The sequence below is a fragment of the Eurytemora carolleeae genome, unplaced genomic scaffold (genome assembly GCF_000591075.1).
Source record: "Eurytemora carolleeae unplaced genomic scaffold, Eaff_2.0 scaffold1498, whole genome shotgun sequence".
NCBI classification, from domain to species: Eukaryota; Metazoa; Arthropoda; class Copepoda; order Calanoida; family Temoridae; genus Eurytemora; species Eurytemora carolleeae.
Window position 1 is genome coordinate 26,144 of NW_019397423.1, and position 24,532 is coordinate 50,675.

Genomic DNA, 24,532 nt, shown 5'->3' on the forward strand with positions numbered 1-24,532 from the left:
AAAGTGTAAAGTGTAAAGTGTAAAGTGTAAAGTGTAAAGTATAAAGTGTAAAGTATAAAGTGTAAAGTGTAAAGTGTAAAGTGTAAGGTATAAAGTGTAAAGTGTAAAGTGTAAAGTGTAAAGGTAAACTGTAAAGTGTAAAGTGTAGAGGTAAAATGTAAAGTGTAAAGTGTAAAGGTAAACTGTAAAGTGTAAAGTGTACAGGTAAAAGTGTAAAGGTAAAGTGTAAAGTGTAAAGTTTAAGTTTAAAGTATAAAGTGTAAAGTATATTAAGTATAAAGTGTAAAGTGTAAAGTGTATTAAGTGTAAGTATATATATAAAGTGTAAAATGTAAAGTACGTAACGTGTAAGATGCAAAGGTAAATTGTAAAGTGTAGTAAAGTCTAAAGTGTACACCGCTTACTTTTTAAATCGTCAATTTAAAATTCTTACTTAAATAAGTTGACAACCAATTGATTTAGAGTTAATATATTTTTTGGTCGGAAACGTTATGTCAGTAGTTCAAATGAACAATAGTTCAAACAAACAATAGTTCGAATTCGAACAGTAGTTCAAACGGGAGTAGCTTTCAAATGAGAATCCACCCTCGGGAAACCCTGTATATCATCGAATCTTTCCATTTAAACGTTCTGTAGGAGAGACGACCTTTATTGTAAATATTCGTTTTAATCTTGTAAAATTTGCGTAAACGGCTCCTCCAACCTTATAGAACTAGAGGTTTGGTTAGCTCCGAGTATAAATATTGCCAAGGACCGGACCCGGCGTATACAAGGTTCTCGCCAAAGAAATAAAAAACTGAGCGCTTATATTATACACTAAACAAACCCGCGTCAATTCGTATAAATATAAATATGTGTTTGTTATTCCTTGAAATGTACGCAACTTTTATTTTATTGTGAATAATAACGAATGAAACACGAAAAATTGTGATATTTATTATTTTGACTGATATTTAATTGATATTTATTTATTTATTAAAACAATTAATTAACTATTATCTGTTAGGGTTTTAAAATTAGACCTAATATTACATGAATATTTTTCAGATCTAAATAGTAAAATATTAAGTTGTAGATATATATATAAATCCTAAGGATGGGTAGTGATGATGAATTAGAGGCAGGGTCAGGAGAAGAACAAGAAGAGGTAATTTATTAATCAAGATTTTTAAAAGTTCAGCCATTTTGAATTTTAACAATAGTCTATATCTTTTCAGATTAAACTGAATCTCTGAACAAATATGGAGTTCCAATATTTACAAGTTTGATTTTGTTGTATTTCCCTTCAAATTTCCAAGATTGATTTTTTTGCAATTCCCTTAGAAGAAAGGAGATTATAAACGGATGCACATTATTATTTTTGATATTTTTATTTTCATTTTGTTTTTTCTCTTGTATTTAATAGTAATGTACGTAAAGTACTTTACAAATGCAAATTTTATTATCAATATACTAAACAACATGTCTTCCATAACAGAGCTATCGATGTTAATGATCTCAAATATATATTCCTGATCAAGTAGAGTATTTAACGAAAAGCCATTTGTGAACCTTGTGATTTTTTGTTTATCCCATTTTTTAAACGATATTGATACATATTTTTTTTTATAAAAGTTTGAAGAAGAAGAAGTATTGATCAATTATAATCATATTCAAAAACCTTCTGTAGTTTTTTGTCAACACTTGTTTTAATAGGTGTTGGGGGTGTAATTCCTTTCGTTTATCTTGGTTATTTCCTAGAAACTATTTTTTGACCCCTCCGCCCCCAATGCCAAGACTAGGTTTTTTTTATTATTACTCCAGAATTTTACTTCTAAAGTTGGGTCTACGGATTTATATAGCTAATTATTTAAAGATAAAAGACGTCCTTCAACTCGTCTTGCTACTGTCATGTTTTGTGGGACACCCTGTACGTGAATACTTTTATTCAGCTGCTATCCTCTTACTAATTGTATTCATCAACGGAGCACATTAAAATGTTATTATTAAATAACTAAATTTTGATGTAAAAAGTTTTTTTTCTTTGGATAATTTTTCAGACATTAAAATCGAAAAAAATTTGGAAAAAATGTAAGATGTATTCCTTTTTAGGTTGTAGAATCCGAAGATGACGGAGCTAAGGACGGAGAAGAAGATTCTGATTATGGAGGAGGAGGAGGAGGTTCAAGTAAGAAGAAGAAGAGAGGAAAGAAGAGGAAGCAGAAGGAAGGAGGAAAAGGGAAGAAGAAAAAGAAGAGGAAGAAGGCTGACAGTGATTTATCTGAACCTGAAGAGGAAGCAGAACCTGAGGAGGAGTCTACTCCTAAACCAAGCAAACGAGGACGTAAGTCCAAAACTATTGAAGCTCCGACTCCTAAGGATCCAAGCCCTGAGCAGTCAATGCCAACAGTTCAGCAGTTGTGTGAACAGTATGGATTGAACGATGTTGATCTTGAGTATAGTGAAGCTGACTATAGTAATCTAACAACATATAAACTGTTTCAGCAAACCTACAGGACCAGGATACAGACGGAGAACCCCAAGGTTCCTGTCGCCAAGCTCATGATGTTGGTCGGAGCTAAATGGAGAGAATTTGTAGCTTCCGGTCCTGCCGGAGAACAAGAAGAGGAGGCGGAAGAGGAAGGTGATGAACAAGAGAAGGATGTAGATCAGGAACAAGAGGAGGAGGATGAAGAAGAGGAGGAGGGAGAAGAAGGAGAAGATGAAGATCTTCCATTGAGTAATAGAGGTAGAAGAGGTCGTGGATCTAGAACCAAGAAGAAGAAAGATGACGATGATTTCGAGTTCGAGGAAGATGAAGATTCTGACGAGGGCGGTAGGCGGAAGAGCCGAGGACGAGTATCCGCCTCAGCCAAGAAGGGTAAAGGCAAGAAGTCTGTTCCCAAGCTTAAGATAAAACTGGGAGGGCGCAAGAAGAAGAATGACAGTGACGAGGAAGAAGAAGGAGGAGGGGCTAAAGACTCTGACGAGGAGTTTGAAGAGATGCTAAAGGAAGCTGAAACTGCTATGGGAGATGAAGAGGTTCAGGTCACTGCAGAGAAGAAGAAACCCAAAGGTAAGGCAAAGATGAAGATCGGAAACAAGAACAAGAAGAAGGGGAAGAAGAAGAAGGATTTTGCGAACGATGAATCCGAGCATCAAGAATTCTGCGATGTTTGTCAGCAGGGCGGAGAAATCATCCTATGTGACACCTGTCCCAAAGCATTCCATCTGTGTTGTCTGGACCCTGAGTTGGAAGAGGCTCCTGAGGGTAAATGGAGCTGCCCTCATTGTGAGAAGAACGGACCTGCCAATGTTGAAGAATCCGAGGATGATGAGCATATGGAGTTCTGTAGGAGCTGCAAGGAGGGAGGAGAACTACTCTGCTGTGACTCCTGTCCCAACTCCTACCATCTCAGGTGTGTTGAGCCACCTCTAGAAGAGATTCCAGATGGAGAATGGACCTGTCATAGATGCGCTTGTGAACCATTACCAGGCAAGGTTGAGAAAATCTTAACCTGGAGATGGAAGGGTATGGATGAGGAGAAGGAGGAAGAAGAAGAGAAGAAGGAAGCAGCGGAAGGAAAAAAGAAGAGAAGGCGCAAGAGAATTCCTAAAGACGCTACTAGAGAATTCTTTATCAAGTGGAAAGACATGTCATACTGGCACTGTTCTTGGATCCAGGAGATACAGTTGGATGTTTTCCATGCGCAAACTCACAGAATGTATTTGCGTAAGAACGATATGGACGAACCTCAACGGTTTGACGAAGAGGGTGAGAATGATGAAGGAATGACAAGACGACTGAAGCATCATAAAACTGACGATCCATTGAAACTCTACGAGAGATTTTACAGATATGGTATCCGTCCCACCTGGCTACAGATCAATAGGGTTCTAAACAAAAGAATTCTCAAGGATGGAACAGTCCAGTATCTCATCAAATGGATAGATCTCAACTACGCTGAATCCACCTGGGAGGATGAGGATGAAGATATCCCTGAACTCCAGCAGATGATTCAGAACTATGAAGATCTCAAGTACGTCTGCGGAGTTGAAGGTTCCAGAAAGAAGAAGAAGAAGAAGAAGGGTGAGGCGGACGAGGAAGACAGAGTAAGAAAATACAATCCTCCCCCAGAGAAACCTACAACCAACCTTGATGTCAAGTACAAGGATAACTCAATGTGCAAATGGCTTCCAAAGGATCTTGCCCTTCATCCTTACCAGCTTGAAGGTATATCCTGGGCCCGTCACTCCTGGCACATGAATACAGACATTATCCTGGCCGACGAGATGGGTCTAGGGAAAACCATTCAAACCATTACCTTCCTTTACTCCTTGTATAAGGAGGGGCATTGTCGGGGCCCTTTCTTGATCGCTGTCCCCCTCTCAACACTGATTAATTGGGAGAGAGAGTTTGCTCTCTGGGCTCCTGAGTTCTATGTTGTCTCCTATGTAGGAGATAAAGAATCTCGTTCAGTGATCAGAGATCATGAGCTTTCCTTTGAAGAGGGTGCAGTAAGGAAATCTGACAAGGCGTCTAAGATTCGATCGAGCACCGTGAAATTCCATGTGCTTCTCACCTCCTACGAGTGTATATCTATTGATGCTGCCTGCCTAGGCTCCCTCCAGTGGGAGGTGCTTGTCGTCGACGAGGCTCACAGGCTCAAGAACAACCAGTCAAAGTTCTTCAGAATCCTTGCCTCCTACCAACTCAACTACAAGATGTTGCTTACCGGTACACCGCTACAGAACAATCTAGAAGAACTGTTCTATCTTCTTAACTTCTTGACTCCGAGCAAGTTTAATGATTTAACCCAGTTCCAGTCTTCCTTTGAAGATATTGCTAAAGAAGAACAGGTTCGTAAGCTGCATGAGCTGCTTGGACCCCACATGTTGAGAAGACTGAAGGCTGATGTACTGAAGAGTATGCCCTCTAAGTCCGAGTTTATCGTGAGAACCAATCTTGCGCCTGCGCAGAAGAAGGTATACAAGAATATCTTAACGAGAAACTTCGAAGCGTTGAACGCCAAGGGTGGAGCTCAAGTGTCGCTACTCAATGTCATGATGGAACTCAAGAAATGCGCGAACCATCCTTATCTTCTTCCAGGTACATTTTATAAAGGTTTTACAAAACTATTTTATTGAAACCAAAATTAGACTCATTAACGAATTTTATTATTCGAACTCAATAAAAAAATTTTCCCCTCATTCAAAAAAACAGAGCATTTATTTAAGTAAAATGCAAGTCCTGAAGGGGTAGTGGGTAGTGGGGACATTACACAACATAATAAGCCTATACATTCATAATTTCTTATTAATTTCTTTTGAAAAACAATTAATATAGTAAGCGCATTTTTTAGTGACCTTCCATGCAATGCACGATTCACAACGGTACCCATAAAACCTTTATGTGGAAAATACTGTCGCTTCCTAGGTTAAAAGTGTTAATTTCTGATATTTCCTGATTTTTTTCCCTCTGCAAGTCGGTTTGTAAAGACCCACAATTAAAAATAATCAGTTTTCAAAATTATAAGTTTTAGAATGGTAATTCATACTTGTGAATCTGTCAATACCAGCTTTACATGGAGGATCACTTGAAATTACGCTTACAGTCCCATTATTTATGTATTTTTAGTTTTAAATTTACACTGTATGAAATCAATCCTTGTATGGTTCAGGTCCGGCTGAAGAAGCCCCTCTAGCCCCTAACGGACTATTCGAAATTAACGCGATGACCAAATCCTGCGGAAAATTAGTTCTTCTCCAGAAAATGTTGAAGAAGTTAAAGGAAGACGGACACAGGTAATTAACAGAAAAATTTACACATTTAAGAAAAGTTTGTTTAAAGATTTTTATTTTCAATACTAATGTACATGTTATTGGAGAAAATATATCTATTCATGTAACTGCTTTGTGTTATTTAGCGGTATAATACGTTTTTTTTGTCAGAATTTTTACGTTTGTTTGTTTGTTTAAACTTGAATTTAAACCAAAAACAAACAAATTAGTAAAAATCACAAAACTTATTGTCATAAATGATAACACAAGGTGGTTGGATATATAAATTTATTCAATCTGAAAAATGTGCGCATTTTTTTTTATGAAAATCCGCGAAATATGAGGAGCCAGGCATAAAATGTTACTTATTTGCCTCGTTAAAAATAACTTCTATACCCGAGATAAAAAATTGCGAGTAAAAATGCGGAATACAAGTTTTCCCAAAATTGGATAAAATTAATTTTTTAGTAAAAAGTATCCGAAAAAGCTGATGTCCAATTTTTCAGTTTCTTTTCAAATCTTAAGTTTACTTGTTATTATGGCTGTGCACATTATTTTTTTAATTTCTTCGTTTTAACTATTCCTTCACGATTTTTTAAAGGGTTTTTAGTCAATATCAATATTTCAATTTGATAATTAAATATTTAACAGCCATCTAATGAAAGTTTTTTTTGCTTACACTCAAAAAAACTACTAATCTTAAAAGATAGTTCACGTAAGAATAAAAAATAAAAATGAAAAAAATAAAATTGTTTTTTTACGTGTTTATGTTTATGAAAGAATTTACATTTACTTTGAATGGTTAACAATAACCATCTAACTTCCTAACCACCCCTTCCACCACGGCTATTTTTTGTTCGGAATTCATTATTTTAAAAAACCGACGAAAATTTCGTGGATTTTTAAAAAAACAACATTACTCCGTCAGTAATTGATTAAAAGTTAATATTTTTGTATCGAATTTTGGAAATTTTTTATTATTTCGAAAATTAGATTTAAGTTTTCCCAGACCTACTTCTGAGCAAGCAATCTATTCTCATGATTAGTTCTAAGTACAGACCTTCTCAAAATAGAAAATAAGAAGATTGGATGAGAGACTTGTTTTTCAAAACATATTTTTTACATGTTTTTTACAATACGTTCGTACATGTATTGTACAATCCTTGAATTTTAAGTACAGTTTAAGGTTTAAGCTACTTTCTAACCAGTGCTTAGGACCGGATCCGTTGGATCCGCAAGATTTTGGCTTCCTGGATCCGGATCCGCAAAAATATGCGGATCCACGGATCCGAATCCAAGGGGTAAAATATCAACCAAACACTGCAAAAAAAAGCTTTCCAAAACCCCAAATCTGAACTTTTAAAAAAAGAGAGATTATACAAATTTCCTCATTTCTAAATGGTTCATCAAGTTTTAGGATAAAAATAAGCGAAAAAAATAAAACCTAAAAATTTGAAATTTTTTTTGTCAAGAAATTTAGTAAATCATAAAGAAATGACCTGGATCCGGATCCGGATCCATTTTTTCCAGTGCGGATCCAGGATCCGGATCCGCATCAAAATTGAATGGATCCTAAGCACTGTTTCTAACTTATAAATTGAAATATGATGATGGTGGATTAATGTAAAATCGCTTGACTGTACTAGATTTTAGACATGTGATTTAGTTGTGGCAGGAGAACGGTTTGATATCAATTTATTTTACAGAAGGATTTTTGAGTAGAATTAATAACTTATCAATTGATCACAATACGGTATCATCCTATATTCTCTTTTACCGATTACCGATATCCGATTTACAAGGTTACCCTATATTCTATAAAACAGCGCTTAGGATCCATTTAATTTTGAGGTGGATCCGGATCCAGGTCATTTCTTTAAGATTTACTGAATTTTTTGTTTTATTTTTTTCGCATATTTTTATCCTAAAACTTGATGAGCCATTCAGAAATGAGGAAATTTTACAATCTCTTTTTTTCAAAAGTTAAGAATTTGGTTTTAGGAGTAAATAAGTTTTTTGCAGTTTTTGGTTGATATTTTACCCCTTGGATCCGGTTCCGTGGATCCGCATATTTTTGTGGATCCGGATCCAGGAAGTCAAAATCTTGCGGATCCACCGAATCCGGATCTTAATCACTTCTATAAAGCTTTGTTGGATCAATTATGAATGAGATTTGCATTGTGTATGATTTGCTTTGAAAAATTAATTATTTTAAATTGTGGTTTTAAAAAAGCTTACTTGTAAGTGGGCTTTTTAAGGTTTTTTGGGGGGGGGTTAAAAATTCCAATTTTTACGTTTCTTCACTCATATAATGATAAACTCTTAGAGATAAGGTCCACTATCAACTGTAATGATTTTTAAGAGTTTACAGAACTAAAACTGACACATTTATTCATTTTCTAAAACTTAAACTAATGATGTTCACAAAATAAATATTGTTCGAATATTGAGTTATTTCAAATAAAAAAATATTGAATTAATCATTTCACTCAATACTTCAAGACGTTTTCTGGTTTTAGACCAGACAAATACAACAGTGGTCTTCCTTGAGCAATATCTACAGATTAATATGAGTAACCCCACCCCCAATCAGAACTATATATATCAAGTGAGAAAATAAATAGTCTGAAATTTATAGAACTATAATATAAAAAATTGAAGTATTCCCCCTATGAAGAAGGGAGGTGATATTATTGTATTTGAATAGAATTTATATATGATTATAATTTATTATCACAACAATATTATTATTTTTCATAACTAAAAGTTCACCTATTGCTTTAACAGTCTTTGTATTATGAATTAGTACGAGTTTTAGTAGGTTTGTACTACTTTCAAATGAAAAACCCCTAAAAAAAACCAAAAAAAAACATTAAAGTCCAATAAAATCACTGGGCTGGTTTTAAAAAAAAAATCCGAGTTTTTTCCAAACCCCTAAATATTAGAAAATTGAACCATCATTCCGTAGAAATCAGGTCTAAGCTGTCATTAAACTGCACGTGTGCACACGCGTGACTGAGGGGTGACACGTATCTGATTTTAATTTGATATTTTCTCCTAGGGTTTTGATTTTCTCCCAGATGACGAAGATGTTAGATCTGTTGGAGGACTTCTTGGATGGTATTGGAATCAAGTACGAGAGAATTGACGGAGGTAAGTTTTCGTATACAATTAGTCATATAAGAGTGGAGTGGAGTTTGCAGAGAAATCTACGCACCATGATAAAGAAAATCCGCCAAATTACAACATTTTCAAAACCATATCTCTCTGATAAGACTTACTAAGTGTGTTCACTCGTCAGGGTAAGGATGCCGTAGTTGATGAAAATTATCATCAAGACTATCAACTATTTAACAGTTTGGCATCCTATCTGGTTAATCTGATGAATAATAATTTGGTAAAAAAAGAAGAAATATGTTCAATAACTTATTAAATATAGCTTATTTTTGATGGTTTTTTTTAATATTTATACCAAAAAATTACCCAAGTAACCTGTTACCTGTAAGAAATGTTACCTAGTCATTATGTTATCTATAACTAAATGTTACTTAGACAAAGTACACTACGAAAATGAACCTAGACGAAATCTTACTGATCCTGTAACAGAAATGCATACATCCATTTTGATAGAAATTACTATTATAAATAATCAATTTTTAGATAGAAAATGTTTTATATCGTGCATTATTGATCAGACAAAGCTTTCAAAAGGGCACTTTTCACAGACACATCCCTTTATATAATTTCCTTGTCTAGGTATAACTGGAACCCTGAGACAGGATGCTATAGATAGGTTCAATCAACCTGATGCGGAGCAAATGTGTTTCCTTCTTTCTACAAGGTGAAAACATTTTTATTTATCCAGAGAAACAGTCCAATACCTTTATTCAATTTTAGTAGATTAATACTGTGTTATAGTTTGTATAGGTTTTAGAACGGGGGGGGGGGGGGGGTTAAGGACCTTTATTTTTGATAAAAGTAGTTCAACCCTATACCCCTCAAGAAAAAAATCACCCCTCATGCAAAGTTTTCTCTGAGGTTGGTGGGAAATTTGGCAAGCTTATAAATATTCATGGTGGGGCACCCGGCACTCGTTTAATTAAATTTAAAGCTAGCAGAAAATTTGCTTTAAATTATCTCTACAGAGCTAAATCTAATAAAATCTAGATGGTTAATTGTGAATTGGGGGGGGGGGGGTTGTAATATTTTGAAAATGCGCAAATATTTCTGAAGCGCCTTAAAAGCCTAGAATTATTAAATTGTCTAAATTTATATTTCCTATCCCTTTAATCTTTGTAACCTGTGTTGTATACCTTGAATAATCATAACTACGAATTCTGGTAGATCTAACTGAAATAGTTCAGAATAAAAAAGGTTCTAAATCTCAACATCAGGTTACAAAGATGTGAGGATCATGAAATATGAAATATATTCCATAGCATCAAATTGTTTAATTTTTTTAGGGCTGGAGGTTTAGGTATTAACCTGGCTACTGCAGACACTGTAATCATTTATGATTCTGATTGGAATCCTCACAATGATATCCAGGCTTTCAGCAGGGCTCATAGGATTGGACAGACGAGTAAAGTCATGATCTATAGATTCGTCACAAGGTAAAATAGTTAGTCTTAATTTTGATCTTTTCTTATTTCTTTGCCGCTGCGCTCGGTCCCTTATTTTTCATTCCCAGTGCACTCGATCAATTAGTTTTTCCAGACTGGAGGTTTCGGTTCCTGATCTCAAGCCGTTGCTTGGGCCTGGTCCCTTAGTTTATCCAGACTGGAGATTTCGGTTCCTGATCTCAAGCCGTTGGGCCTGGTCCCTTTGTTTCTCCAGACTGGAGGTTTCGGTTCCTGATCTCAAGCCGTTGGGCCTGGTCCCTTAGTTTATCCAAACTGGAGAATTCGGTTCCTGATCTCAAGCCGTTGGGCCTGGTTCCTTAATTTATCCAAACTGGAGATTTCGGTTCCTGATCTCAAGCCGTTGGGCCTGGTTCCTTAGTTTATCCAAATTGGAGATTTCGGTTCCTGATCTCAAGCCGTTGGGCTGGTTCCTTAGTTCATCCAAATTGGAGATTTCGGTTCCTGATCTTATCCAAGCCGCTGGGCTCGGTCCCTTAACATTCCCAGCCACAGCTCTCGAATACTTTTTGCATCCTAGCCACAGCCATCGGCCCTTCATATCGTAGCCACTAACTAGAGTGCTCAAACTGTATTTTTTTCAGTTCAATTAACATTAAAAAAAAAAAACAATTAAAAATTTCTGTTGGAATTATTTTTTGAAGAACATAATTTGAGTAAAAATGACTAGAGAAAACACCATCTTGTGGGATTTAATTGTATTTTCATATCATTTGGATATTTCCTCTGGTTACAGTGTTTTATTGCACCATTCTTCTCTTGTAGAAAACTAATAGATTGGATGAGAATGAATAGATATGGGAACCATTTATCTTCTTCACAAGTTTAGAAGAATAGATTTTGATCCAATATCCTCCATCTCTGCCCATCCTCACCCCCCCCCCCTTCATTTCAATCTTCATTCGCATAACCATTGTTAGGGTAAAGCACAGATAAAGATAGAGATTGTAGTAAAGTTTAGAAGTTAAGAAGAGGTTGTAAGTTAAGTGGTTGTACGTAAAGAAGTTGTACGTTAAGATGTTTCAAGCTATTTGTTGCACGTTATAGTTTGTACGATGTTGTACATTTGATTTTGTACTTAAGGATGTTATATTTTAAGAGGTTGTACGTTAAGATGTTGTACTTTAAGAGGTTGTACGTTACGATGTTGTACGTTACGATGTTGTACGTTAAGAGGTTGTATGTTAAGAGCTTGTACGTTAAGAGATTTAAGGTTAAGATTTTGTACATACAGAGGAAGCACGCTAAGAGGTGGACATTTTTGTTCTAAAGATTAGTTGTTGGGTTTTCAAAAATAAATGTATCTTGTTGAAAGTGACAGTTAGATTCCCATATATTTGGTGTACGTCTCCGCGCCACTATCTCTTATTATTTTCTCCTTGTTAGGTTAAATTTTTCACTTCTTCCATTTAGGAGACAATGGAAATATTTATTATTTAATGAAAATAAAAACCTTGGTTAATTATTGATAGAAAAATTGATCTTTAAAAAAGGGGGAAAATGCTTTCAATTTTCATGGTTTTTTAAAAAGTTTTGTATCATAATTTCTCTTCTTTAAATTTAAAATATTAACTTCTTTCCCTAAAGCAATTTATTTATCTCAACAATATAATTAACGCAAAGTATAATATACCTCTCAGTTGTGAAAGGTACTTATTACTCTACTCAAATTTTCTAATTCCTATATCTTTGCCACCTGATGTCGTAAATCGTAAACGTTTGATTTTACTAACAATGAAGTCTGTTTGTTAACAAAGTTGAGGTTGGTTTGAATAAACAAAGGTTTAAGACATTAGCATGCATAGATATTAGGAATAAAAATTTTACGTTTGAGGCGACCTATCAGTTTTATTCATGACTGTAAAAAGTTAAATTTGCCTTTTTTAAGAAAAAAAAATTGTACTAACGTTTTTAATCCATGTAGGCTTGGAGGACCAAGTAACAGCAAAAAAATGTAGTTTTGAACAATGAATTTACTCATAAAAATAAACCGGACCTTTCCAAATTTCATGGAAATTTATTGTAAATATTTTAATACTGGGCTTATAGGGCGCTACTTTTCTAGTAACAATTCTAGCTTTTTAAAATGTTGGTTTGGAAATCATCTCTTTTTATCGTACTCAGCAATAAACAAATTTTCGTGGATTTTTCTGATTTCATTGGTGCACTTTCAAAAATGTTAAATTGTTTAGAAATACTGTAGAGGAGCGGGTGACCCAGGTAGCGAAGAAGAAGATGATGTTGACCCATCTGGTGGTCCAGCCTAATATGGGCGGCAAATCTAACCTCAGCAAAAAGGAAATCGACGATATTCTCAAGTTCGGAACAGAGGAGCTTTTCAAGGTAAAAAAGGGAAGGGAAGGATTTTTGATGAAAAGGGGGGGGGGGAAAGAAAAATTGTACATCAATAGTTTTTCATCCTTTTTGAAACTTTACTCATATAAATTCACTTGTTTTCCCCTTATAAATAATTTATTTCCCCAAATCATTCATTCAAAAACAAACCTCATCTTTTTTTCCTTATTTCTCTGGAATATATACACCCCTGCAGAAAATAACGTATATGGAACTGATAACTCGCCTCAAACTACCTTAAATATTTGCATTCTGGTTGTTTAAAACTTGATCTAGCTTATTTCACAATAATTTAAAATTAAGAGTTTTCAAAAAGTTAAACAGAGTAGAGAGAATTAGGGAATCCAAATCGTGCTTGCTTTTGACGAAAGAACTTAAAACAATAAAATGCGTTAACAAAATACATGTTTTGTAACACTGTATGTTGTGTGCACGGGTTTGAAGAATTGACGCGGAAATATTAAGAAATGAACATAATCGGAACTTAATTGAAATGTCGGAAACATAAAATTGTCGGAGAAAATATTATTGTTTGGATATTAGGGGAAAATTTTAGTTATTCAAAACATTTTTTATTCAACCAGCATCATGTTAAACATTTTTTATTCAACCAGCATCATGTTAAACATTTTTTATTCAACCAACATCATGTTAAACATTTTTTATTCAACCAACATCATGTTAAACATTTTTTATTCAACCAGCATCATGTTAAACATTTTTTATTCAACCAACATCATGTTAAACATTTTTTATTCAACCAGCATCATGTTAAACATTTTTTATTCAACNCAATTCGGTTTATAACACATTGTCCTATAATTTTCAAAAAGAGAATTTAGTAGTCTATTTTTAAATATACTTAGAGAGTTGCTTCTTTTTAAGTCAAGAGGCACATTCCACATCTTAAGAAGAGAGCTTGATGGTAAATACTGTAATGAGTACATTTTGAGAATGTCAAGTTGATAGTTATGAGATCTTTCAAAGGTTCCAAGCTTTTTAAAAATATTTTCAAAATATATTCAACCAACATCATGTAAAAACATTTTTTTTTCAACCAACATCATGTAAAAAAATTTTTTATTCAACCAGCATCATGTTAAACATTTTTTATTCCACCAACATCATGTTAAAACATTTTTTATTCAACCAACATCATGTTAAACATTTTTTATTCAACCAACATCATGTTAAAACATTTTTTATTTAACCAACATCATGTAAAAACATTTTTTATTTAACCTACATCATGTAAAAACATTTATTCCCTTCCAATTGGGACTATTTCTGTAATGCAATTTACCGTGGTCATTGAACAAAAACATTGTACTGTAAACTGTATCCCTGTACTATGAACTGTATCTCTCTACTATGAACTGTATCCCTGTACTATGAACTGTATCCCTGTACTGTGAACTGTGTCTCTGTACTGTGAACTGAGTCTCTGTATTATGAACTGTATCCCTGTACTATGAACTGTATCCCTGTACTGTGAACTGTATCCCTGTACTATGAACAGTATCTCTGTACTAACTGTATCCCTGTACTATGAACTGTATCCCTGTACTATGACCAGTATCTCTGTACTAACTGTATCTCTGAATTATGAACTGTATCCCTGTACTGTAAACTGTATCTCTGTGCTGTAAACTGTATCCCTGTGCTATGAACTGTATCCCTGTACTATGAACTGTATCCCTGTATTATGAAATTTATCTCTACTGTAAAGTGTATCTCTGTACTATGAACTGTATCCCTGTACAATGAACTGTATCCCTGTACTATGAACTGTATCTCTGTACTAGGAACTGTATCTCTGTACTGTGAACTGTATCCCTGTACTATTAATTGTATCTCTGTATTATGAACTGTATCCCTGTTCTATGAACTGTATTCTTTTACTATGAACTGTATCCCTGTACTATAAACTGTATCCCTGTTCTATGAACTGTATCCCTGTACTATGAACTGTATCCCTGTACTAAGAACTGTATCCCTTTACTATGAACTGTATTCCTTTACTATGAACTGTATCCCTGTACTATGAACTGTAACCCTGTATTATGAACTGTATCCCTGTACTATGAACTGTATCCCTTTACTATGAACTGTATCCCTTTACTATGAACTGTATCCCTGTACTATAAACTGTATCCCTTTACTATGAACTGAATCCCCTTAGTATGAACTGTATCCCTGTACTATGAACTGTATCCCTGTACTATGAACTGTATCCCTGTATTATGAACTGTATCCCTGTATTATGAACTGTATCCCTTTACTATGAACTGTATCCCTGTACTATGAACTGTATCCCTTTACTATGAACTGTATCCCTTTACTATGAACGGTATCTCTGTACTATGAACTGTATCCCTGTATTATGAACTGTATCCCTGTACTATGAACTGTATCCCTGTACTATGAACTGAATCCCTTTACTATGAACTATATGTTCCCAGTACTATGAACTGTATCTTTGTATTATTAATTAAATCCCTATCAGTGCTTAGGATCCTGATCCGTTGGATCTGCAAGATTTCGGCTTCCTGGATCCGGATCCGCAAAAATATGCGTATCCACGGATCCGGATCCAAGGGGTAAAATATCAACCAAAAACTACAAAAAAAAATTTTTTTACTCATAAAACCCAACTCTGAAAAAAATTGAAAAAATTTCCTCATTTAGTTTCAGGATAAAAAAGCGAAAAAAATTGAAAATTATTTTTTGTTAAAAAAATTAGTAAATCTTCAAGAAATGACCTGGATCCGGATCCGCATCAAAATTAAATGGATCCTAAGCACTGATCCCTATACTATGAACTGTATCCCTGTACCAAGAACTGTATCCCTGTACTATGAACTGTATCCTTGTATCTAGGAGGAGGAAATAAATGAGGATGGTGTATCTGGAAATTATATTGTCTATGATGATAAAACTGTATTCTAGGAGGAAGAAATGAATGAGGACGGTGAATCTGGAAATGATATTGTCTATGATGATAAAACTGTGGCTGCTCTATTGGACAGATCCCAGGAGGGTATTGAGGAAAAGGAATCCTGGGCTAACGAATACCTGTCCTCATTCAAGGTAATATTATAGGGACTGTTGTGAACTTTTAATGAACTGTCCCCTTAGATACACAATTAACTTTGAACTATCTCAATATTTCAAACTTACCATAAAGGTTCTTATAATATTGAACAGATTGAAAAAAAACATCATGTTTTCCTATAAGGAGATGAGGGGATGGGATACCTCTTAAAAATATCTAGACCCCTATTTTCTGACTTTTTTGAAAATAAATTAATTTTTCACTTATTTGATTTAGGTTGCGACCTACCAGACCAAGGAGGGCGGAGAGGCGGAGGAAGAGGAGGTGGAGATCTTGAAACAGGAGGCGGATAATACGGATCCAGCATACTGGGAGAAACTTCTCAGGTATAATTTGGAGTTAAATCTTCATACTTAACTAAACTCTTAAATCAGTGACTTTTGGAATCATCAGTTTATTTGTGTGAAGTAAACCTCTTACTTAGTTATTTGATTATTGGTAGTAAGATATGAGTATTGATTCTTTTGAGTACACAAATACCATTGACAGTTTTGCCAGATTGTTTCGTTGATTTCTTTCACGGATTTGTTGGTTAATTTACTCCATTTTTACATGATTACATTAATTGATTGATTGATATTTTAGACACCACTACGAGCAGCAGCAGGAGGATGTATCTAGGAGTATGGGGAAGGGTAAGCGTGTGAGGAAGCAGGTTAACTACGGGGATGGAGGAGAGGTCGGAGTCCGTGATGATGGTTCCTGGCAGGAGAACGTATCTGACTACAACTCCGACTTCAGTGTCCCCAGCGACGACGACAAGGAAGATGACGACTTTGACGAGAAGAACGACAACGACCCTGAGGGAAAATCACGACGTGAGCGTGAGCGAGAGCGTCGTAGGGACAAGGATCGTCCCCTTCCTCCCCTGCTCGCTAGAGTCGGAGGAAATATTGAGGTTCTTGGTTTTAACGCTAGACAGAGAAAATCCTTCCTCAACTCGATCATGAGGTACGGTATGCCACCCCAGGACGTGTTCAACTCCCAGTGGTTAGTTCGAGATCTCAGGGGTAAGTCGGAGAAATGTTTTAAAGCTTACACTTCTCTCTTCATGAGACATCTGTGCGAACCTGGAAATGAAAACACGGAAACCTTCGCTGACGGAGTTCCTCGTGAGGGATTATCCCGACAACACGTTCTCACGAGAATTGGTGTCATGTCCCTCATCCGTAAGAAGGTTCAGGAGTTCGAGCAGATCAACGGGAAGCACTCTATGCCCCACCTAGTGTTGAGGAAGAAGGAAGGAGAGAAGCCTAGTGTTCCATCTACTCCCGCAACTGGAACTCCTAGTGGAACCCCGGCAAGCTCAGCCAGAGGTAGTCCACAACCCGAGAAGAAGGAAGAGACCAAGGAGGAGGTCATGGAGGTTGACGAGGTAAAAGAGCATAAAGAGGTCGAGGAGATCAAGGAAACTAAGGATGATAAGAAGGTAGAGGAGGGTAAAGATGAAAAAGAAGAGAAGGCAGAGAAAGGAACAGAGAAGAAAGAAGAAAAGGAGAAGGACACTAAAGCTGAAGAAAAACCAAAGGAGAAAGAAGAGAAAGCTGAAACTGAAGCTAAAGAAGGTGACGAATCCAAGCCTGTCCTTTTAGACGAGGAGGACGATAAACACAAGGATGAGAAGAAAGAGAAAGATAAAAAGGACGAGAAGGAGGAGAAGAAGGAGAAAGAAAGAGAAGAGAAGGAAGAGGAAGAGGATAAAAAGTTCAAATTTATGTTCAATATCGCGGACGGAGGATTCACGGAACTGCATACCCTCTGGCAGAACGAAGAGAAGGCCGCAGTGCCGGGCCGAGAGTTCGAGATCTGGCATAGAAGACATGATTATTGGTTACTCTCAGGTAATTTAGTGGCAAGCAATAAATGGGGGTGATCCTTAAAGTGATCTGTAATTTTAAAATATGTGCCTGCTCGATTTAAAACGGTACTCTTGCTCAAATTGACCAATAATATGGAAAATATCGTCATTTTAGGGACTTGGAAAGCATAATTTCATTATCTCTGAAGAAAATAAAAATGAACAGGTTTAAACACTAAAACTTTGAATCTAATTCAGGCTTGATAAGGCGATTTTTCTAAACAAATCATGATTTTCGGGCAAAAAAATCTTCATTTGAAAATATCTTTTGTCCCTATTTTCATTTAGAAACAAATTACAAACTTGACAATTTTGAATATGGAGTTTCAACACTGATATGTTTACTACACTTTATTTTATATTATTTACTAGCTGAAGGGCCCGTAAAAAATGTTAAGAAAAGTTTCAGCCTATTCGGTCCAGCCGTTTGGCCGGCTATACGCAACATATACATATTATGTATACTTTACGAATTTCATGTTAGTTTTGCATACTTTTCTCTCTGCAATTGTATTGCCCTCCTCCCCTTATAAAGTTTATTGTTGGAGAAAAATCGGTTATATAAGCTAACTTTGTATTAAAGTAAATTGTTATTTATCCATTAGATCCTGCAGTGTCGGACTTATTTACTCAATTCATATCACGCTGTCATTCCTCTTCGTTCTATTCTTCCAACAATTACAAGTTTATCAAATTACGATTGTACGTCAAAATATTTGAGCCTTTTATTAGTTGTACTATTGAGCGGTGCCCCAAAATAAAAAGGCAAAAACTTTAAGATTTTTTTTTCATGCACTTCAATTATTTCTTTTACTGTTTTTCATAAAATTTTGAAGTTTTTATTTTTTTAATGAAGAGTTAAACAAAACTTAAAAACGTAAATATTTTCCTTTCCTGTTTTTTCCTTCTTGTTTCTCTCTCCCTAACCCTTAATTAAACTCAAATTTTGGAGAAAATTGAAAAGCATAGACCTGTAATTTTCTTTCTTAAATATTTTTTATTTGCAGAGAACCCACAAATCAAAATTAACAGTTGAAAAATTTAACATTGATATCTAATTCATACTTGATCAGACAAAACAAACAAGGGTTCAGTTGTGAATTGGACAGAGCCATCTATGCATGGAGGGTCACTGGAAATTACTCTTACAGTCCCATAAAATTACATTCACATACTCTTTAAATTACATTTACAGACTCAATAAATAATATAAATTTAAATTAAGGAATTGTCTGCCACGGATATGGAAGATGGCAGGATATCCAGAATGATTCCAGGTTTGCTATCATCAACGAACCCTTTAAGATGGATGTTGGTAAAGGCAACTTCCTGGAGATCAAGAACAAGTTCCTGGCTCGCAGGTTTAAACTCTTGGAGCAGGCACTAGTGATTGAGGAGCAGTTGAGAAGAGCTGCTTTCTTGAACCTTACTCAGGTATAGTTTAACAAAAGGGGCTAATTGTGGGGGACTAATTTTGGGGTGTCGCTACCCAAATGGGGTTCGAGTCGAAATCAACTTAAATAATGGGGTTTACATTTTATCGGTCATTTTTAAACAAATCAGTTTGAAATTTTGGCTCCATTCTAGCAAAAAAAAATCTTAAATCATAAAACCAGATTTTTACGCAATTGATCAATATTCGAAAAACCTTTATTTATGTGAACCAAAAAAATCTAAGACCCCGGCGATGGTCAACCATAAACCTTATGAAAAGAGTAAAAGTGCCCACTCAAATTTTTGCCATTAATAAAAAACCTTTTAAATCTTGGCTAAAAATAGTTTAAGTATGTAAATATGCATAGAAAAATGGCATAATATCCAGAATTACAAGAGAAAGCTTCGTTAAAAACATCTTCAATAGTTGATAACGCCATAATCTGGCCATTATCTCTTAAATGTCCCTTAAGACAAAATTTGTTTAAGATTTCCAAGAAAATAAAATTGAACTGAGCAAGGATTACTGAGTTCTAAGAATATAATAAACTGGAATATTCCGCCGCTGTTCTCAAAATTTACATTTTATTGTTGAATATATTGTAGAGTTTATTTCTAGCTTCATTGTGTGAAACTCCGATGTAAGGACTACAGGGGGCTTTTTCAGGGGTATCGTTGTTACTACATTATAAAAGAGATTTTAAACTTTCAAGATTTTAAAGTTTCTTTTTTAAACTTTGCCATATCTTAATAGTCAAATGAAATTTTTACAAAATGTCGTCTTTTCAATTGTTGCAAAAGATTATCAGTCGGCTAAAAACTTAAATTTTCAAGAATTTTTTTGTTAAAATTACTTGAACTTGAATATATAATTATACTCATACAAGCAAAAACAAACTTTAAAAAAAAACAAGAACTCTAAAATACATTTATCCTACCAACCGCAGCCGCATAGATTGACTGGAAATAGATTTAAATTCAACAAAGAAAAGTATTTTCACTCAGTCCAGACTTATTTTCCACAAGAAATATATTGTGAAGTTTCTCAACTACTGTACCTCAGTCCAGACTTATTTTCCACAAGAAATATATTATGAAGTTTCTCAACTACTGTACCTCAGTCCAGACTTATTTTCCACAAGAAATATATTATGAAGTTTCTCAACTACTGCAACTGAATCCAGGCTTATTTTCCACAAGAAATATATTGTGAAGTTTCTCAACTACTGTAACTCAAGTTAAAATGATTTTAAAATTCAAATTTTCAAAATTTCGAAAACACATTTCACAGACCAAAGCAAGAATATAAGAGCCGAGACAAGATGATAAATTGATTGTTACTAATAAATGATATAAAATGATTTTAACTCTCTTATTGTGTTTTTTGCTTGTTTGTTTGTATCTATTAAACCCTCTAAACGGCTAGACCAATTTGGACTAATTTTTTGTGGCAACTCAAATTACCCCGGGGAATGGTAATAGCTGGTCAAACATTTGCCAATTTTTAGAATATTTTGAATTCAGATTCACAATAACTTAGAATAAATATCGACCTGAAAAGTAACATATAATGATAAAATGATTTGTAGAAGCCTGAAAGCCTTAACCATGTATTTAATAAGGCTCTTTGCTCATATATATATGTATGGCTGGCCAAACGGCTGGACCGAATGGGGTGAACATTTTTGAGGGAATCGAGTACTCCGGAGGTTGACTTTAAAAATCGAATTTTTTTCTTCTCAAGTTCGGATTTTTTTTTCAAAAATCGAAATTTTTTTTCAACTTCACATTCTTGGAAAAATTCGATTTAAAAAAATGCCACTGGTAACGCCGAGCGCTTCAGCTAGTATTACACAAATTAAAATAATATATTTAAGTTATTAAAATTTAGGATGCTGCGCACCCCGCGATGGCTCTGAACTCTAGGTTTGCCGAGGTTGAATGTTTGGCTGAATCTCACCAACATCTGAGCAAAGAATCCCTGGCAGGGAACAAACCAGCCAATGCAGTACTGCACAAGGTAAATCGTCGTATACATCTATACAATTAATTCAAACCAGCCAATGCAGTACTGCACAAGGTAAATCGTCGTATATATCTATACAATTAATTCAAACCAGCCAATGTAGTACTGCACAAGGTAAATCGTCGTATATATCCATACAATTAAATTTTTTGGGTCGGCCATTATTAATTACCGAGAAAAATAGCTTTTTAGAATTCGTACAAGAATTTTTTTTTGGTCGGAAAATGATTTTAGAAAAATGTTTTATCTTTATTCTGTATAATACCTTTTTTCGTAAGATTAGTCTAATTTATTGTAAAATTTTCCATTTAAAAAATTTTTAATTCTTAAAATAAATGATTTGTTGTTCAGGTTCTAAACCAGTTGGAGGAACTACTGTCAGACATGAAGAGTGATGTATCCCGTCTACCTGCCAGCCTGGCCAGAATACCACCCGTTGCTCAACGATTACAGGTATTAATACCCGCCTTTTTGCGCTGATTGCATGATTGTACATGCAAAATACAAATCCATGGTTTTCTTTTAAAAAACTACTTCTGAACGCTTTCTGTCAAATAAACGGCTCAGTAAGATTAATGAAATCATAGCTCGGTTAATGTAATACCAGTTTCAAATCAATTTAATTTGAAAAAAAAGAAATCGAATCTGATTCAAAGAAAATGTTTACTTGTTCTGAAAAGAACCTACAGCTCCAGCGGCGAATATTAAACCCTTATTTCAATCTCAACTTAGTAAAGTCATGGTTGGGATCGAGATAGGGTCATAGGTCATCCCTAATAATATGATTGATTGATTTTTCAGAGATAATTGCTATAAATCCGTTAATCATTTGTAGGGAAAACCTTCAAAATGTCAATTTTCAGTAAGAAAGACAAGGATATTTTTTCGACAGTAAGTTTATTTGATTTATTCATTAAATGTTTTATATTTGTAGATGTCTGAGAGATCTATTCTATCTCGTCTTGTGACCTCTGCCGCGGGCCAACCTGACTCCGGAGCTATATCTGCCAGTCAGCAGTTCCCGAGAGGATACCAGTCCGGTCAACTAGCTGGAGCATACGGAACCAACTTTGCACAGTTCAGACCACAGTATTCAGTTCCAGGACAACAGGTTAATATCTGACTGGTCTTGCACGGGTTTATATTTCTTAGAAAAATATTTTTTTTTCCATCTTCTTGAAATTTTTTCTTTTGTTGCTTGAAGCAAGAATTTTTATTTGGTTTTTTCGTTAAATTGGGCACAATAGATGATTTTTAGGGGTAATTCAGTGAATTTTGTGTGTCCAATATAAAAATAGATGATGTTTAGAGGTAATTTAGTGAATTTTGTGTGTCATATAAAAATAGATGATGTTTAGGGGTAATTTAGTGAATTTTGTGAGACATATAAAAATAGATTATGTTTAGGGATAATTCAGTGAGTTTTCTTTGTCAAATATAAAAATAAATGAATAATGAATTGCCTTTTGATTATTATCTTGATAGCTTGATCTCGATATTTACTGTGGGCAGTTTTAATTTGAGGATCGTTAAAAACTGATCTGTTCCAAATCTTCATTTTATATATTCCTTCCTTTAAAATTATTTCAAATCCCCGGAATCCTAATGTCAATAAGAAACCTCCAAAAAATATATAATTATATGCTTTTACAATCTTACTTGAAATTATTTTGATTTCTTTTAAAACGTCTATTTCTGTTCCATATTGTGAGCAATTTAATTAACTGTTAACGGCTTGACTAAGGCCTGCTTAAGCATGCACTAATGTAAGTGCAGTATTAAATTTGCAGACGAGAAACTGCAAAAAAATTTATGTTTTCTCTCGGGGGCCATTTGTATTCATGCAGAGAGCTGGATGTCGTATTTAATAAAACTCGACTCTCCAGGGGTGGACATTTCGTTTAAAAATTACTCTTCCCCCAACGAAATAAATTTTTCAGTTGGTTCAGATTTCTTTGAAATTTTTAGCCAAATGGGGGGAGGGATTTTTGGGGATAAGGTGTTTAGAAGGAGAAGGAGGGAGAGACTTCAATCTGACATTGAAATTTGTAACCCCTGACTAGGACTCCACTAAACTTAATGAAATTAGATATCAATGGCTAGTTTTTCATACATCTTGATACTTCCCCCCAAAAAATGTATTATGTAATTCCTGGGGATAAATAATGATTTTCACAAGGGTGTGGCGGGGGGAGAATATACACCCCTGACTAAAACATCATTCATGATTTCAGTTTTTTTTTCTCTCGAATATTTTGTAGGATTGTTATTATTAAAAATATGAACAGGATCTATGATTTCGTGAAAACAATTTATTTTATTAACAAAAGAAGAATAGCTTATTATTTATCACTTAAAATCTCCATTTGCGTCACTGCTCTGTAACAACCATCTTAACTAGGTTATTGTAGTTTTTAATTGGTTTCCGAAGAATGTGTTTCTGACATCTTTCCTCCAAGTTCTTTTAAGTTTAGATAAAAATTAAGGTTTTCTTTCAGAGACTGACGTTGTAATTATAGGTGATCCTCCATTTATAGAGAGATATATCCGATACATAACAATATCGTCTTCGTTAAACTTAGAAGTATTTCATTCTGAAAATTTGTTGGTTTTGTAAGAAATGCGCAATCCACCATTCATTGAGAACCTAAAATTGAAAAAAATCAATGTTAACTAAACCAAACCTGGTCAGACAATAAAAAATTCAAGCATTGAAACATTTATTTAGGATTATAAGGTCATTGCTTAAAATCCAAGTCCGTTTGTCGAAAGTACAATAAATAATTTGATGACAGTTGGTCCAGAATATTTAATTGATCAATTAAATATTTTTAGGTTTCAAGCAGCGCTACTCCACCTCAAGCAGCTTTCCCGGGCACAGTTCCTCCTGAGAAATAATTAATTATTAAATCTTCACACACTCCTCCCTGTATATTGTACTACAGGAGGGGGTAATCCCACCCCCCTTTTCTTAATATGTACAATGTACGACTCTTCTGATTTTGTACACGGTCTGTAAATCCGTACATAAACATGTCCCGTGGGGTATATAGCCAACCCCTTTTAGTGTACTTCTATCTAATAGTTGTATTGTAATATTGTAGTTTCCTGAATACATGTACAAACAAACAATAGAATTTTTTTATGAAGTGTAAAGTATGTCCTATTTAATACGGTTATCTAGTTGTATGGAAATAATGTTAATATGTTTGCTATACCATTATCAAAACAAATTATTATTATATTCCCTTAATTCTTTGATTTTTAAAGTTGTTTGACTGGAAAAGAAAGATACTTTTAAATACGTTTTAGATGATGTTTCAAGATGCTTTCATTTCCATTTA

General features: G+C 34.6%; 1 protein-coding gene across 1 annotated transcript; it reads left to right on the forward strand.

The window, feature by feature from the left end:
• Positions 1-1,030: 1,030 nt before the first annotated feature.
• Positions 1,031-24,320, forward strand: LOC111714207 (chromodomain-helicase-DNA-binding protein Mi-2 homolog). Its single transcript, XM_023489264.1, has 15 exons — positions 1,031-1,147; positions 2,092-5,089; positions 5,661-5,784; positions 8,822-8,913; positions 9,517-9,601; positions 10,224-10,373; positions 12,593-12,743; positions 15,705-15,845; positions 16,087-16,196; positions 16,456-17,711; positions 18,954-19,162; positions 21,054-21,182; positions 21,540-21,641; positions 22,123-22,299; positions 24,024-24,320. The coding sequence occupies exons 1-15, from the start codon at positions 1,097-1,099 to the stop codon at positions 24,084-24,086; spliced, it is 5,838 nt and encodes a 1,945-aa protein (XP_023345032.1). The 5' UTR covers positions 1,031-1,096; the 3' UTR covers positions 24,087-24,320.
• The last annotated feature ends 212 nt before the right edge of the window (positions 24,321-24,532 follow it).

Coding starts and splice junctions, on each gene's coding strand:
- LOC111714207 (XM_023489264.1), top strand. CDS start 1,097: ATGGGTAGTGATGATGAATTAGAGGCAGGGTCAGGAGAAGAACAAGAA. Junction 1,148..2,091: donor CAGGAGAAGAACAAGAAGAG/GTAATTTATTAA, acceptor ATTCCTTTTTAG/GTTGTAGAATCCGAAGATGA. Junction 15,846..16,086: donor AATACCTGTCCTCATTCAAG/GTAATATTATAG, acceptor TATTTGATTTAG/GTTGCGACCTACCAGACCAA.